General features: G+C 38.9%; 1 protein-coding gene across 4 annotated transcripts; it reads right to left on the reverse strand.

Annotated features, from left to right (window-relative positions):
* Positions 1–1,835: 1,835 nt before the first annotated feature.
* rassf1 (Ras association domain family member 1) lies at positions 1,836–8,561 on the reverse strand. Of its 4 annotated transcripts, XM_044175446.1 has the most exons (7): positions 8,451–8,561; positions 6,531–7,078; positions 5,077–5,201; positions 3,335–3,439; positions 2,813–3,101; positions 2,611–2,726; positions 1,836–2,493 (listed from the first exon to the last, which is right to left on the reverse strand). In XM_044175446.1, exons 2-7 carry the CDS (start codon positions 6,820–6,822, stop codon positions 2,344–2,346), a joined length of 1,077 nt encoding a protein of 358 aa, XP_044031381.1. In that variant the 5' UTR covers positions 6,823–7,078; positions 8,451–8,561; the 3' UTR covers positions 1,836–2,343. The 4 variants fall into 4 exon arrangements, with proteins under 4 accessions (XP_044031381.1, XP_044031398.1, XP_044031390.1 ...); XM_044175463.1 differs by lacking the exons at positions 5,077–5,201; positions 6,531–7,078; positions 8,451–8,561 and adding an exon at positions 3,702–5,026; XM_044175455.1 differs by lacking the exons at positions 5,077–5,201; positions 6,531–7,078; positions 8,451–8,561 and adding an exon at positions 3,687–5,025.
* Positions 8,562–12,272: the final 3,711 nt, after the last annotated feature.

The following is a 12,272-nucleotide window of genomic DNA, read 5'->3' on the forward strand; positions in this document are numbered from 1 at the left end:
TGACGGCTGGTACAGAGATTATAGTGAGCTAACGCCACCACATGGACAGGAGTGTGAAACTAGAAAACTGTACAAGGAAAGAAAGCAGCTAGAATGTGCTGAAAAGGAGCAAAAACTTACCTAAACTTACTGATTATCCCATGAACTAGGTAGACATTGACAGAGAGCAGTATATCAGTGGTACACTGTACAGCCAAAAGTATATGGACACCTCATACCTTTGTGTACTTCTGACTGTTTTTCATGGTTTGGGCTGGGACACTTTGTTTATAAGAGCAAATCCCTGCAGCCAGGTTCCAAAATCTTGTGGAAAGCCTTCCCAGAAGAGTGGAGGCTGTTATAACAGCATATAAATGCCCATTTGAATGAGATGTTCAACAGTAACATGTTGACACCTAACATATAGGTGTCAACATACTTTTATCCATATAGTGTACTTAGACTTACCAGGCTAGAATGTGGACTACTGGTCTAACACACAGTCTATCAAACTTAGTACTTAATGTTTATTTAAAATCACTATAACTTCTTCTTCTTTTCCTTTTGGCTGTTCCCTTTCAGGGGTCGCCACAGTGAATCATGTGCCTCCATCTAACCCTGTCCTCTGCATCCTCTTCACTCACACCAATTAACTTCATGTCCTCTCTCACTACATCCATAAATCTCCTCTTTGTTCTTCCTCTAGACCTCCTGCCTGGCAGCTCCAACCTCAGCATCCTTCTACCAATATATTCACAGTCTCTCCTCTGAACATGTCCAAACCACCTCAATCTGGCCTCTCTGGCTTTATCTCCAAAACATCTAACATGAGCTGTCCCTCTGATGTACTCATTCCTGATCCTGTCCGTCCTCGTCACTCCCAAAGAGAACCTCAACATCTTAAGCTCTGCTACCTCCAACTCTGCCTCTTGTCTTTTCTTCAGTGCCACTGTCTCTTAGCTGTACAACATCGCTGGTCTCACCACCGTCTTGAACACCTTTCCTTTCATTCTTGCTGATACTCTTTTATCACACAACACACCTTTTACGACACTTTTCTCCACCCGTTCCAACCTGCTTGCACTCGCCTATTCACCTCTTTTCCACAGTCTCCATTGCTCTGAACCGTTGACCCTAAGTACTTAAAGTCCTGCACCTTCTTCACCTCTGCTCCCTGTAACCTCACCGTTCCACCTGGGTCCCTCTCATTGACACACATGTATTCTGTCTTACTGCGGCTAAGCTTCATTCCTCTGTTTTCGAGAGCAGACCTCTATCTCTCTAGATTTTCCTCCACCTGCTCCCTGCTCTCACTACAAATCACAATGTCATCCGCAAACATCATAGTCCATGGAGATTCCTGTCTAACCTCATCTGTCAGCCTGTCCATCACCAGTGCAAACAAGAAGGGGCTCAGAGCCGATCCTTGATGCAAACCCACCTCCACCTTGAACTCCTCTGTCACACCTACAGCACATCTCACCACGGTCTTACAGCTCTCATACATGTTCTGCACCACTCTAACATACTTCTCTGCCACTCCAGACTTCCTCATACAATACCACAGCTCCTCTCTCTGCACCCTCCTCCGTATGACTTTCTCTGTACTTCTCCATCAGCATCCTCAGAGCAAATACTGCATCTGTTGTACTCTTTCTAGGCATGAAACCATATTGCTGCTCACCTCTGCCCTTAGCCTAGCTTCCACTACTCTTTCCCACAACTTCATTGTATGGCTCATCAGCTTTATTCCTCTGTAGTTGCCACAGCTCTGCACATCTCCCTTGTTCTTAAAAATTTGCACCAGTACACTTCTCGTCCATCCCTCAGACATTACAATGACATCAAATGACCCATGATTTATTATCATCATTTTATTAGATAATTAATTTTAGGATGTAAACACATCGTTTCACATTTTAACTTGCCCAAATCCATTTCACAGGTTCATTAAAGTGCCAACATTTAAAAACAGCTTCACAGAATATAAATGAAACTAAATATCACATGATAAATGACCAGAAAGACTAAACTTGTGTTTTCAATACCACTATAAATAAACAAGTCAAGCAGCATGGTTTTTCAACAAATAACTGCATCTAATTAAGTTCAAGATAATCTCTTTTTTCCCCCCACACAGTGGCTCTGCTTGCACAAAATTAGCAGGGCCTAAGTCTTTAAGTAGTTCACAATAAATGTAGCAGCAGTATCACTGCTTCATAAACATAATAAACATTTATTCAAAACAATGTCATTGTCTGAGCTCTTTCCTTCCCTTTTACATTGCTGATCAACAATACTATTCAAAGTGGCAGAATGTTCTTTTTCTTGTTTAAATATGAAGATTAGTTGAATTGCTCAAAGTCAACCAGGAGTAGTAATCCTCGCCATGGCCTGCTTCATCATGTCTCTAGCAAGAGCGTGACGCTTTACAATCTGCCGTACATGCTCTTCTTCCTCACGCTGCAGGATTCGCAGAAAGTTGCACAACTCAGGAAAACTAAATGCATCCCACTGTGGAGGGGAAACATTTCACATTAAAATCAGTTGTATATCATATACTGGCTTTTTCGGCATATACCGACAAGTCTATCATATGAATTAATTGGTCAGGACCAAAGGGAAACTTACATTTACATCCCCTGTCTCATTCTCTTTCAAAACCAGACTCAAGACTTTTTCACTGGGGCCCGCACACAAGCGCAGGTAGAGGGGACACTCATCATCAGACAGTTTACGCATGTACACTAAAGGAAATTAAATTCAGCACTTTAGAATTTAATAATCGGCTCTGTTTTGTTTTACGGTAATTGCGCATTATTGAGGGTACTACCTTGACTTTGTCTCTCAATGCGTTCAAACAGGGCAAACTTGGCTGGGTTGTCCACCATGGTGAATTTGTTGAGCAATGCCTCGATGACTTCTCGTACACGTGTTTGGGAGCTTATGTGCAGGTGCTTGGCAGTATCTTTGGGGAGGTAGAAAGATGTCCGCCGTTTCATCCGTCCACCCTGCTGATCTCCCTCCTGTGTGGAGCACAGGCTCTGAGGGGGAGGGAGGGAGACAGGACGGACCAACTGAAAGTGGACCTTGATGAAACCAGTGTAGGACCCATCTTTATTCTGCAAGGTAGACAGATTTATTATGTAAGAAAGGGAGTAAAATGGTTTCATACAATATCAACAAAATCGGAAAGCTATTATATATCAGAATCAGAATCAGAAATACTTTATTGATCCCCGTAGGGAAACTCCCCGTAGGGAAACTATGTATACTAATACAATTAAAATACAGTTCAAGTACACATTTTTGCATGAATGAATGTTCAGAGAAAAAAGGTTTATTAGTCACTCACAGCCAACATGTAGAGATTGCTGTTGATCTGTGCATTATACTCCTTAACCTTGTGTTGAATCTCAGTAAGAGTCAACTCCTGTTTACCCCAATCGATCTGTTCATCCTGAAAATGAAAAGAGCAGGTACAGTACAGCAAAGCTGTAAAAGCAAAGAAAGCTTGTCCTCACGAGTGAGCTTTGAGGATGCAGAGAAAGTGACAGAGAACAGACGAATGGAAATAACAGTTAAATCAATTCAAGCTCTGTGTCTGTAGGTAGAATATAAAGACATGATTTAACTGTTCTTTTTGCAAACTAAAAGAGTAAACGGCTTTGTGCCTATAGGACTGGTGAATTATGTCATAGCCTCACCTCCGATCTTCTGACCTTGTGAAAGAAAGACGTATGTGCAGTGAAATACAGTTCCAGCTCTGAGCTACTGTCCTCCTGACTGCAGAATGTGTCACTTGCTGTGCTTCCCCAGGTCATTTCAAAGGTTCAGTTGAGCGGGAATTTTAGCAAACCTTTTTAGATTTTTGTTATTGCAAGAGTTGAATGTCAGCAATTTCCCAGCATTCCTCTGTCTCTTCTGTCTTAGATCTGATTCTACTAACAGCACTTTTGACCTCAGCATTTCCATTTGCTCCTCCCTGACAATAAAACCTCACAAAATGTCTAAAGGGCCAGCCCACTGCCACAGAGATCTGCTCAAATTATCCTAAGAGCAAAACTTTCACCCTATGTTATTGTTGATGTGTGTGTACATATTAACATTACAATGTAGTTTCCTATCATATATAATTAACCATATCACAAGTTCAGTAATAGCTTTATATTCGAGAAATGCGCTGTTCTTCCACACCTTCACACTGTGTTTAAACATAGTCTAGTGGGGCAATCATTTAGGGCTTCAGAAATCATGATAAATCAACTTTTCCAAAGCAGGAAACGTTCAATCGGACATACCTATACAGTATGTTATGGTTTTATTGTTCTGGGACTATATTTTGTGTATACAACCACGCTGGAAAGAAGGAATCTTACAAAGACAATAAAACCTGATTGAAAGCATGCTTTGTGACCTTCTGTTTCACTTTCTAAGTTATAAGGTGTGGCAGAATAGTGAGTTTCACAATAATAAAGCCACTGGTGAAGTTGTGATATGGACAGTTACAAGCAATAGAAAACAATCCATCTCTATCTAAAAGAAGATTTCTCCTTTTTTTTGGAAAGGAATGTCCTATTGGACATGATGATAGACTTTATATTAATATGGCCTGAAATGAAAAACCAATCCTTTAATTATCTGAGAACTTGTTCTGGTCCACGGGCCTCAGCAGTGACAGATTCTTTTTGCTGTTCTGAAATAAAGACACCTGTTTTATTGTGAAGTTATTCAGTTATCCCCTCCCCTCAGCTCTCTCCCAAATTGCTTTCTGTATAGATGCCTTGACAATGAGGAGGTAATAAAACCAGTATCTTTGAGGACATATGGCACACTGATACTCAGTGGACAGCAGTAGACAATCGGATAGCCTCCATCTGCTTTGGCCTACTTGCCTACACAATATGAACAGAGGTGGTAGTGAGCACACATTATTTTTCTTGTACAGTTAAATCATGGACTCACAATTTAGAAGTTCTTTTCTATTGTAAATTATCTGTAAAGTATGCAATTTTTGAAAATAATAAAACAATCCAGTGAAGACTGCTTTCTATAAAAATATACTATTGAAAAAATATGTGTAGCTTTGTTTCTCACCACATTTGTGTCTGTCTCAATGGAGTCGACAGAGAAGTCTTCCTGGTGTGTTGACAAACTTCCGTCTGTGCTGCAGTTCAGCTGGATGAACGGTCGGCAGCGGTAGTGACAAGTATAACTGCAGTCTGATTGAGAGAGATGCGGTCAACGCTTATTGTGTAAAGTCCTCTGGCTGTTCAGTAATCTGTCCCTGTGCTGAAAAACATCACCCAAAACACACTAACCTAGATGCATTATCTATGTTATGTAAGCAACATGCCAAAATGTTTGAATGTACAAGATAAAAATTGCTCACATGATATTTACTGAAATGTTAATTATAGGCTCTTATCACTCTGTCACCTGTTCGTTTCTAAGTGCTACACCAGTTCATTTCTTTGTTGAAATGCTTCAGGTCAAATGATATAGACAAATATATTCCCAGGAACTGCCTGTACCAACATGAAGCTTCCCAGAGCTTCCTACAGATTAGGACACACTCTGTGATAAAGTTTCTCATGAATGGAAAAACAACAGGAGCATCCTGCATTCTGGTGATAAGTTAAGACTATATCACAGCTCTGTGAGCTTTGGATGACTAAGTTATTATGGGGTTACAGAGCGGATTTGGGCTTTAATTTGACGGCATTTTAAGCCATTTCTAATAAGATGAATGGTTTTATCTCAATTTCAGCCATTTCTTGAAAGGTGAATGGTTTTAGTATCATACCAGTGATCTTTATTAACCTTGAGTAAGCATCCATATTGTTTCACAATGTCTATTACTAAGCCCATATGCAAGAACATGATGATTCAAGACAGCCTAATATACTGTATGTCATTGTGTCTCATGCAGTGATGATTTAGTGGTTGGTCTTTGCTTTTTAGGTCAATGGTTGCAGAAAAACATGCTTATTGTGTACACACCAAACTTAAAGGACAAGGCTGATTTTTCTTATTTTATATTTTTCTTATTGCCAAAATCAACAATGCTTTAGTCCATTTCTAAATATTTCCAACTTCCCCAACCTGTCTGTGGCTCTCAGCCCATTTGTTCTTTAAAAATGAGTCTCTAATATATTCTTTCATTTTTAAAAATGGCAAAATATTTTCCTAAACAGCTGGGCACTGTAGTTTTTAGCAAATCTTAAACAGGAGTAAATAGTGTGTTTGTAGGGGACTATTTTGAGCCGTGGATTAATACACATTTGGTGCACTAGTGCGTATTTACAGCAGTAGGGGGTGAATGTGGAACTGACTCAAAATAAACTGCAGTGCCCGTGTTGATAGTATTGAAGGAACATGTCGCCCAGTACAACAGTTTGGCTCATTAGTGTGGTTTTAATAGTTTTTGAGGATTTGGCTACTTTTCATTTCATTGTTGGTTTTGGTCTTCTCATGGGATTTGTTGACAAGAAAAATATAGATTACCAAACTCACAAGTTGATACAAATTCACATGCAGAAGGTACTCACTGGCGCAGCGTAAACTTTGCTTATAAAGACCCCAGATGAATTCTCCACACAGGTCACACCAGGTGAGATAGGTGTGACTGTAGGGCTGGAAGTCATGACCCAGTCCAGCCTCTCCTATCTGACATTGGGGTGCCTCGATGCTGACGCTGTCTCCAACCAGACGAACGACATGGAAGTGGCTTGGCTGACCTGGGTTTACGGGCGGAGGGACTGTGCGGGCAGCAGGAGCAGCCAGCTCAATGGGATCATTTACACTGAGGTCCTTCAGCTCAATGAGCTCACATTTAGACATCCTGTCCTGGATACAGACACTGACATGTCACGTCAAGTGAGCACTTGCTGTCCATGAATGGGTGTACACCCAGCCCTGAGAGGAGACAGCGTTAGTATGTGCACCTTTGCATCCTTAATGAGGATGTTGTGAATGTCAGGTTCTGATGAAATGTACAGTGTTTGGGCAGGGAAACACCATGTCAGTTTTTTGATTCAGTCCACTTCCAGATTGGTGTGTTGTGCAGAGGAACCGGTTGCCACTAAGTCCTTAGGAGCTGCAAGACAGTTTGAAATTGTACACAAGTTTGTGTTTGTTTAACATGAAGGAATCTGACATATTTAAATTTGTTTCAATTCAAAAAATAAAATTTGTAAAATCAATGTTTATGCTTTACTATGTTATGGGCTTCACAAATGGCTAAAGATTAACCTTTGATGCCAGGATGCTTATATTAAAATGTGGGTCAAAATATTCTGTATAATCCTGTGCAATCCTGGGACAACTCATACTGTTTTTCTGTGTGTGACACTGAAACAAAACTGCATATTTAGAAATTATATAAAAAAGTGAGCCAAAACCATTTCATTCATTAAACTCACAAAGCACAGAACTAACTTAAATCTGTCAATTCAGAAAAATAACTGGCAACACAATGGAAGTAAAAAGCCTTGATTTTAAGTTTTTAAACATATATAATGTCATGTATAACAGCTGCAGGTGCTGAGTGTGACAGGCAGTGGTGGAATGTAACTAAGCACATTTACTCGTGTACTGTACAAGTTTAAGGTATTTGTACTTGAGTATTTAAGCATAGTTGTAGATTAAACTACGTAGCAGTGTAAAATGTAGGTAAAATGAGTTTCACCACAACCCACTGCAGCATTAAAAATGCTGCTTACATGCTAAGTAATCAGTGATATTAATCACTTGACAAAACATATAACACTGACAGGGGTCATTCTGCTGCATCATGACTACTTTTTTTGATTGAGTTTTGAGACTTTAAGAACACTTTGCTAATACGTATGTACTTTTACCTGAGTAAGATTTAAAAGTCTGGACTTTCACTTGTAATGGCGTATTTTTAAATTGTGGTATTGCTACTTTCGCTTAAGTAAAGAATCTGAATACTTCTTCCAGCACTAGAGACAGACAGGCAGGGATTGATTTACAAACACTGCATGACAACAAAACTCTGAGCTGAACACATTCCTCTGGAGTGTCATTGGGAAGAATAAGTGGAAAATGTTCACAGGACATCAGAAACTTGGTTTCATTAGTTTCCCCGTGGAGCTCATTGTGACTTGAATATGAACAACCCGGGGCTCCATCTGCCAAGTGGGTCACCACACGGCACAATTATTCACAGAGGGCAACAAGAGCACATTGTAACCAGGATCATCCATATGCATATTTTGCTGCTTTTGTCATAAATTATTTTCGCGTGAAACTAATCATAAATGGCTTCAAAAGTTTAGATTATTCTTTAATTTGTCATTTGTTGCAAAAGGCAGCTCAGTCTGTAACGGGACAGCCCGGTTTAATCCTGTCTGAAACGGGACGACAAATTAACTTGAGAGTGACACGACCAAATCTTCGGACGACAGACAAATCGCTAAAAAAAAAGAAAGAAAAAAAGACCTTACCTCGTTTAATTCGTCCCCGCCAATTAACGTAGAGGAGGTTTGGAGAGTGAACGCAGTGTGTCGTTTGTATCAACACCGAAACGTCCCTCGCCCGACGCACGCGCCTCGGTTTGCGCATGCACATTGTGAGTGTGGGATTACCTTCTAATCCGGTAATCTGTGTATTAAACCATACTGAGTGAGGCACCGCAGGAGGAATCCCCTCTGTTCTCACACAGTGGAAATACTCTAGTGTGTATGAATACAGTGATGGAGGGGTAAATAGGTACAGGTAGGACAGGTAGTTACGGCCATACACTGTAAGAAACATGCAGTTCATTATTGGTACTTGGTCAGTATTGGTTTTTGGTAGCCAACCACTTTTTAATAATGCACCTTTTATACAGTATTTATAAATTGTAACTGTTGGTTGGTTAACAAATCATGTGCTAATTCTTTAAAGATCATTAATAAAAACAACTTCTGGGTTGCCAGGTTTTGAAAAATCCCCTATCCTCCTTCTTGATGGATTATTGTAAAAATAAATAAAAAAAAATACTAAAAATTCTAAATAACATTTATAACTGCAGACTTTATAAAGGATGCCTTATTAGTCCCCACTTTTTATACCCTGTGGAAAATGTTGTTGTGAGAGGTTTTAGCATTATGTTTTACATATTTCTATTATATGTTTGATGTATTTTAGTATGTTTTACGTATTTTATGTTTAAGTCTGTGTTTGTTCTATGTTTTAGCTGGCTGTAATACTAATTTCCTTTGAAGACCATAAAGTTAAAGTTGAAAATTTAATGTTTGGTGGTATATCAGAGATCTTGCTTCAAACCTATAGGATAGGATGTCCAATAATAATGAAATCCACAAAACAGCCTACCCAAAGTAAACATCACATAGTCAGTTTCAACAATTTCACAATTTTGTCAAAAAGGGATTTAAATTAGTCATTTAAGTATCTTAAATGTCCTAATGAATGATAGGCTACTACTACTACTGATCACTCTGCAACAGGAGGAGTCACTTTTCTCAGTTTGGAATGAATAGACTGTTTAATGTTTAATTAAGGGCCATTTGGAAATCCCTCAATGAGGAAAAAGCCTACAGGCTCAAATATGCGGGGCAGATGAAGGGCTCTTCTTACTCTGTATAATCTCTCTCAAGTCACACATGCATGTTGGACGATCATGAGGATTCATAATGAGTCTCTCATTTACTTCACTGAGTTCATTCAGTCTTTAAGGCTTTGTAGACAGAAGAAAGCAAGATCTCACAGTGGCAGGGACGGACTGCCGAGGTTTGTAGATAGAGCTGCAAGTAAATCTAGAGAGAGGTCGTGGGACAGTTTTGTTCAAATCTACTACTAATATCTAATAATTTTAATATTTTGGGTTTTAGCTCCAAAAGTACCAACACTGTGTTAAAAACAGACATGTTTAAATTCATAGAATAAAAGTAGCAATACAGCAATGTAAAAATACTCCATTACAAATATAAATCCTACAGTACTTCAGTAAAAGCAGGAAGTATTATCAGCAACATTTACTTAAAGTAAACATACTAATAATGCAGGAAAAGTGCCAGTGTGAGTTTGTATTATTATGCCTACATATATATTACATAACTGAATTATTATTACTGATGTAGTACTTTATATACACACTGAAATCATATATATTGTATATATGCATATATTACACTTTACTGTTGGGTTATTTACCCAAACTAAAATCTGATTATTGTGACCCAGTGTTACACAGAAAGCTCAAGTTTTATCTTAAAACTATCACAAATGTATTGTTAATTGTACAAAACAATGTGCATATGACATTCAAAACTGCAAAGGATACACACATTATTTACAATCAACAAATAGTGACAAGTGCGTTGAAAAAGAGCTAGAGTAACCATACCATATTTTCATTTGGGTGCAGTGATATAAATACTAACACTGGGTTATAACAACTCATTGTCTTGGGTGTTTTTTTTTACCCATGGGTAGTGGGTAAATTTAACTCTGTATTGCTTTGGTGCTATATTGACCCAAACTGGGTCAATGTGAACCCAGTAACTTTTAGTGGGTAGGCTTACTAGTGGGTAGATACAACTATAACAATGCATCATATTTTCTAAGATGATCATATTTTGCATGAAAAATCTGCAAAGTAACCAGTTTGCAGATGTTTTAAAGATGTCTGATTTGGATGTTATATTTTAGTGACACCATCTGGACAACGTAAGTCATCAGTTTTGTCTGAGTATGGGTCGCAATAGGAACCCTGCCAGGTCTCCTCTCAGAAAAAACAAACAAAGAAACAAAGAATCTCAATTAACAGTGGCAGTGCATGTTAGACGGAGAGAGAGAGAGAGAGAGAGAGACAGACAGACAGAGAGAGAGAGAGATGTCCTGAATGACCATGTTGTTGTTTTCTCTTGCTGTGCCTGCAGAGTCACAAGCTTATTCCAGAGTAATTGGAGCACAATAACCAATGAACTGTTGACCAGTGAGCGTCCACTGAGTTGTTGGATATGGAATGGGTGGTATTAGCCTGAGACATCACATCCTTAACCAGCCGGCTCAACCAACAACATGCACCCACACTGATTTTTACACTCACTGACTCAACGGATTTGTGATTTTCACAGTTATCCATTTGAATAACATCCTAACTAACGTGTGCAACTTTAAATACAACTTTGACCCTACAGCTCCGGTCTTGATTTAGCCAGAGGCCCTAAATGTAGTGTCCGTGCGAAATCTATCTAGGAAAAATCCACGTCAGCCAGGAGTAAGTGCGTTAAATTCACCAGAATAAGCAGAGAAGATTTCCGGGCATTGCGGTTTCAGAATAAAAGCGGGGAAAAGTTAAACATTAGAAACAAGTTTAAACTATTTGTTTCTATTTAAGTAGAGTAATTAGACTCACAGCTACACAAGTCTGAATTTTTTTGTTGTTGAGCTGAGTGAGGGGCAGTAAAATCACAATATTGTTTTGCACCAAAATACCAAAGCTAATTCCTTCAATGTGTAAACCTACTTGGCAATAAAGCTGATTCGGATTCTTATGAAGGGTTTGGGTTCATACCGTAGACTGTATTGTTCATACACACATCTTGAATCTGCAAGTGCCGCTTCATTGTTGTGTCATTAATCTATTTCTGTTGCTCAGTGAACTGAGACTTCCAAAGCTCCTGGTTACAAGTCTGTGGGTGTGTTTGTTTATAATTTATCTAATCTTGTTAAGTGGAAATGAAAGGTCTGTGTGATATTTAAAGGCCCTGCAAACAGGTGTTTTCACTTATTCTGGTTTATTAGTCTTCTGCTCAGGTTGAAGATTGGTGGAGCTAAGCTAGAATTACTTGAGGTACCAAACTTCATGAGCCAATGTTACCTCTCCCACCGTAAAAGCAACAAAACAATGTGAGGGTCAGACAGTCAGAACATGCCCATACACATTCCTCAAATGAGATATAATCTGCAAAATATATAGACCATGTAGGGCCTTTAAGGTGTAGTGTAAACATAGCTGAAATAATCTGCTATTGGGCTACATGGCAAGAAAGAGCTGTAGGCCCCAGTTTACCCCCTATTTGTGGTAATTTAGTCAAATGCAAAATTATTTAGGAATGTGCCGTGTGTAAATTTTGACACAGGTAGGCATAAAAGGTAATAATGTAATTGTCTTTAATGCCCTTATCATGTCATTTTATAATGTTCTTAAATGATGCATATTCCCAAACAAATTTGGCATTACTGTAATCAAATTAACACAAATCAAATGACACATCCATTTACATGTAAAGGGACCCTTCAATTCACAAACTGGGAAT

This window comes from Siniperca chuatsi, linkage group LG2, assembly GCF_020085105.1.
Source record: "Siniperca chuatsi isolate FFG_IHB_CAS linkage group LG2, ASM2008510v1, whole genome shotgun sequence".
NCBI classification, from domain to species: Eukaryota; Metazoa; Chordata; class Actinopteri; order Centrarchiformes; family Sinipercidae; genus Siniperca; species Siniperca chuatsi.

Excerpts from the sequence above, each read along its gene's own strand:
- rassf1 (XM_044175446.1), bottom strand. The coding sequence starts at position 6,822 with ATGTCTAAATGTGAGCTCATTGAGCTGAAGGACCTCAGTGTAAATGAT. Across the intron at positions 5,202-6,530 it reads GCAAAGTTTACGCTGCGCCA|ACTGCAGTTATACTTGTCAC; the intron begins GTGAGTACCTTC and ends TCTCTCAATCAG. Across the intron at positions 3,440-5,076 it reads TTGAGACAGACACAAATGTG|GATGAACAGATCGATTGGGG; the intron begins GTGAGAAACAAA and ends TTTCATTTTCAG.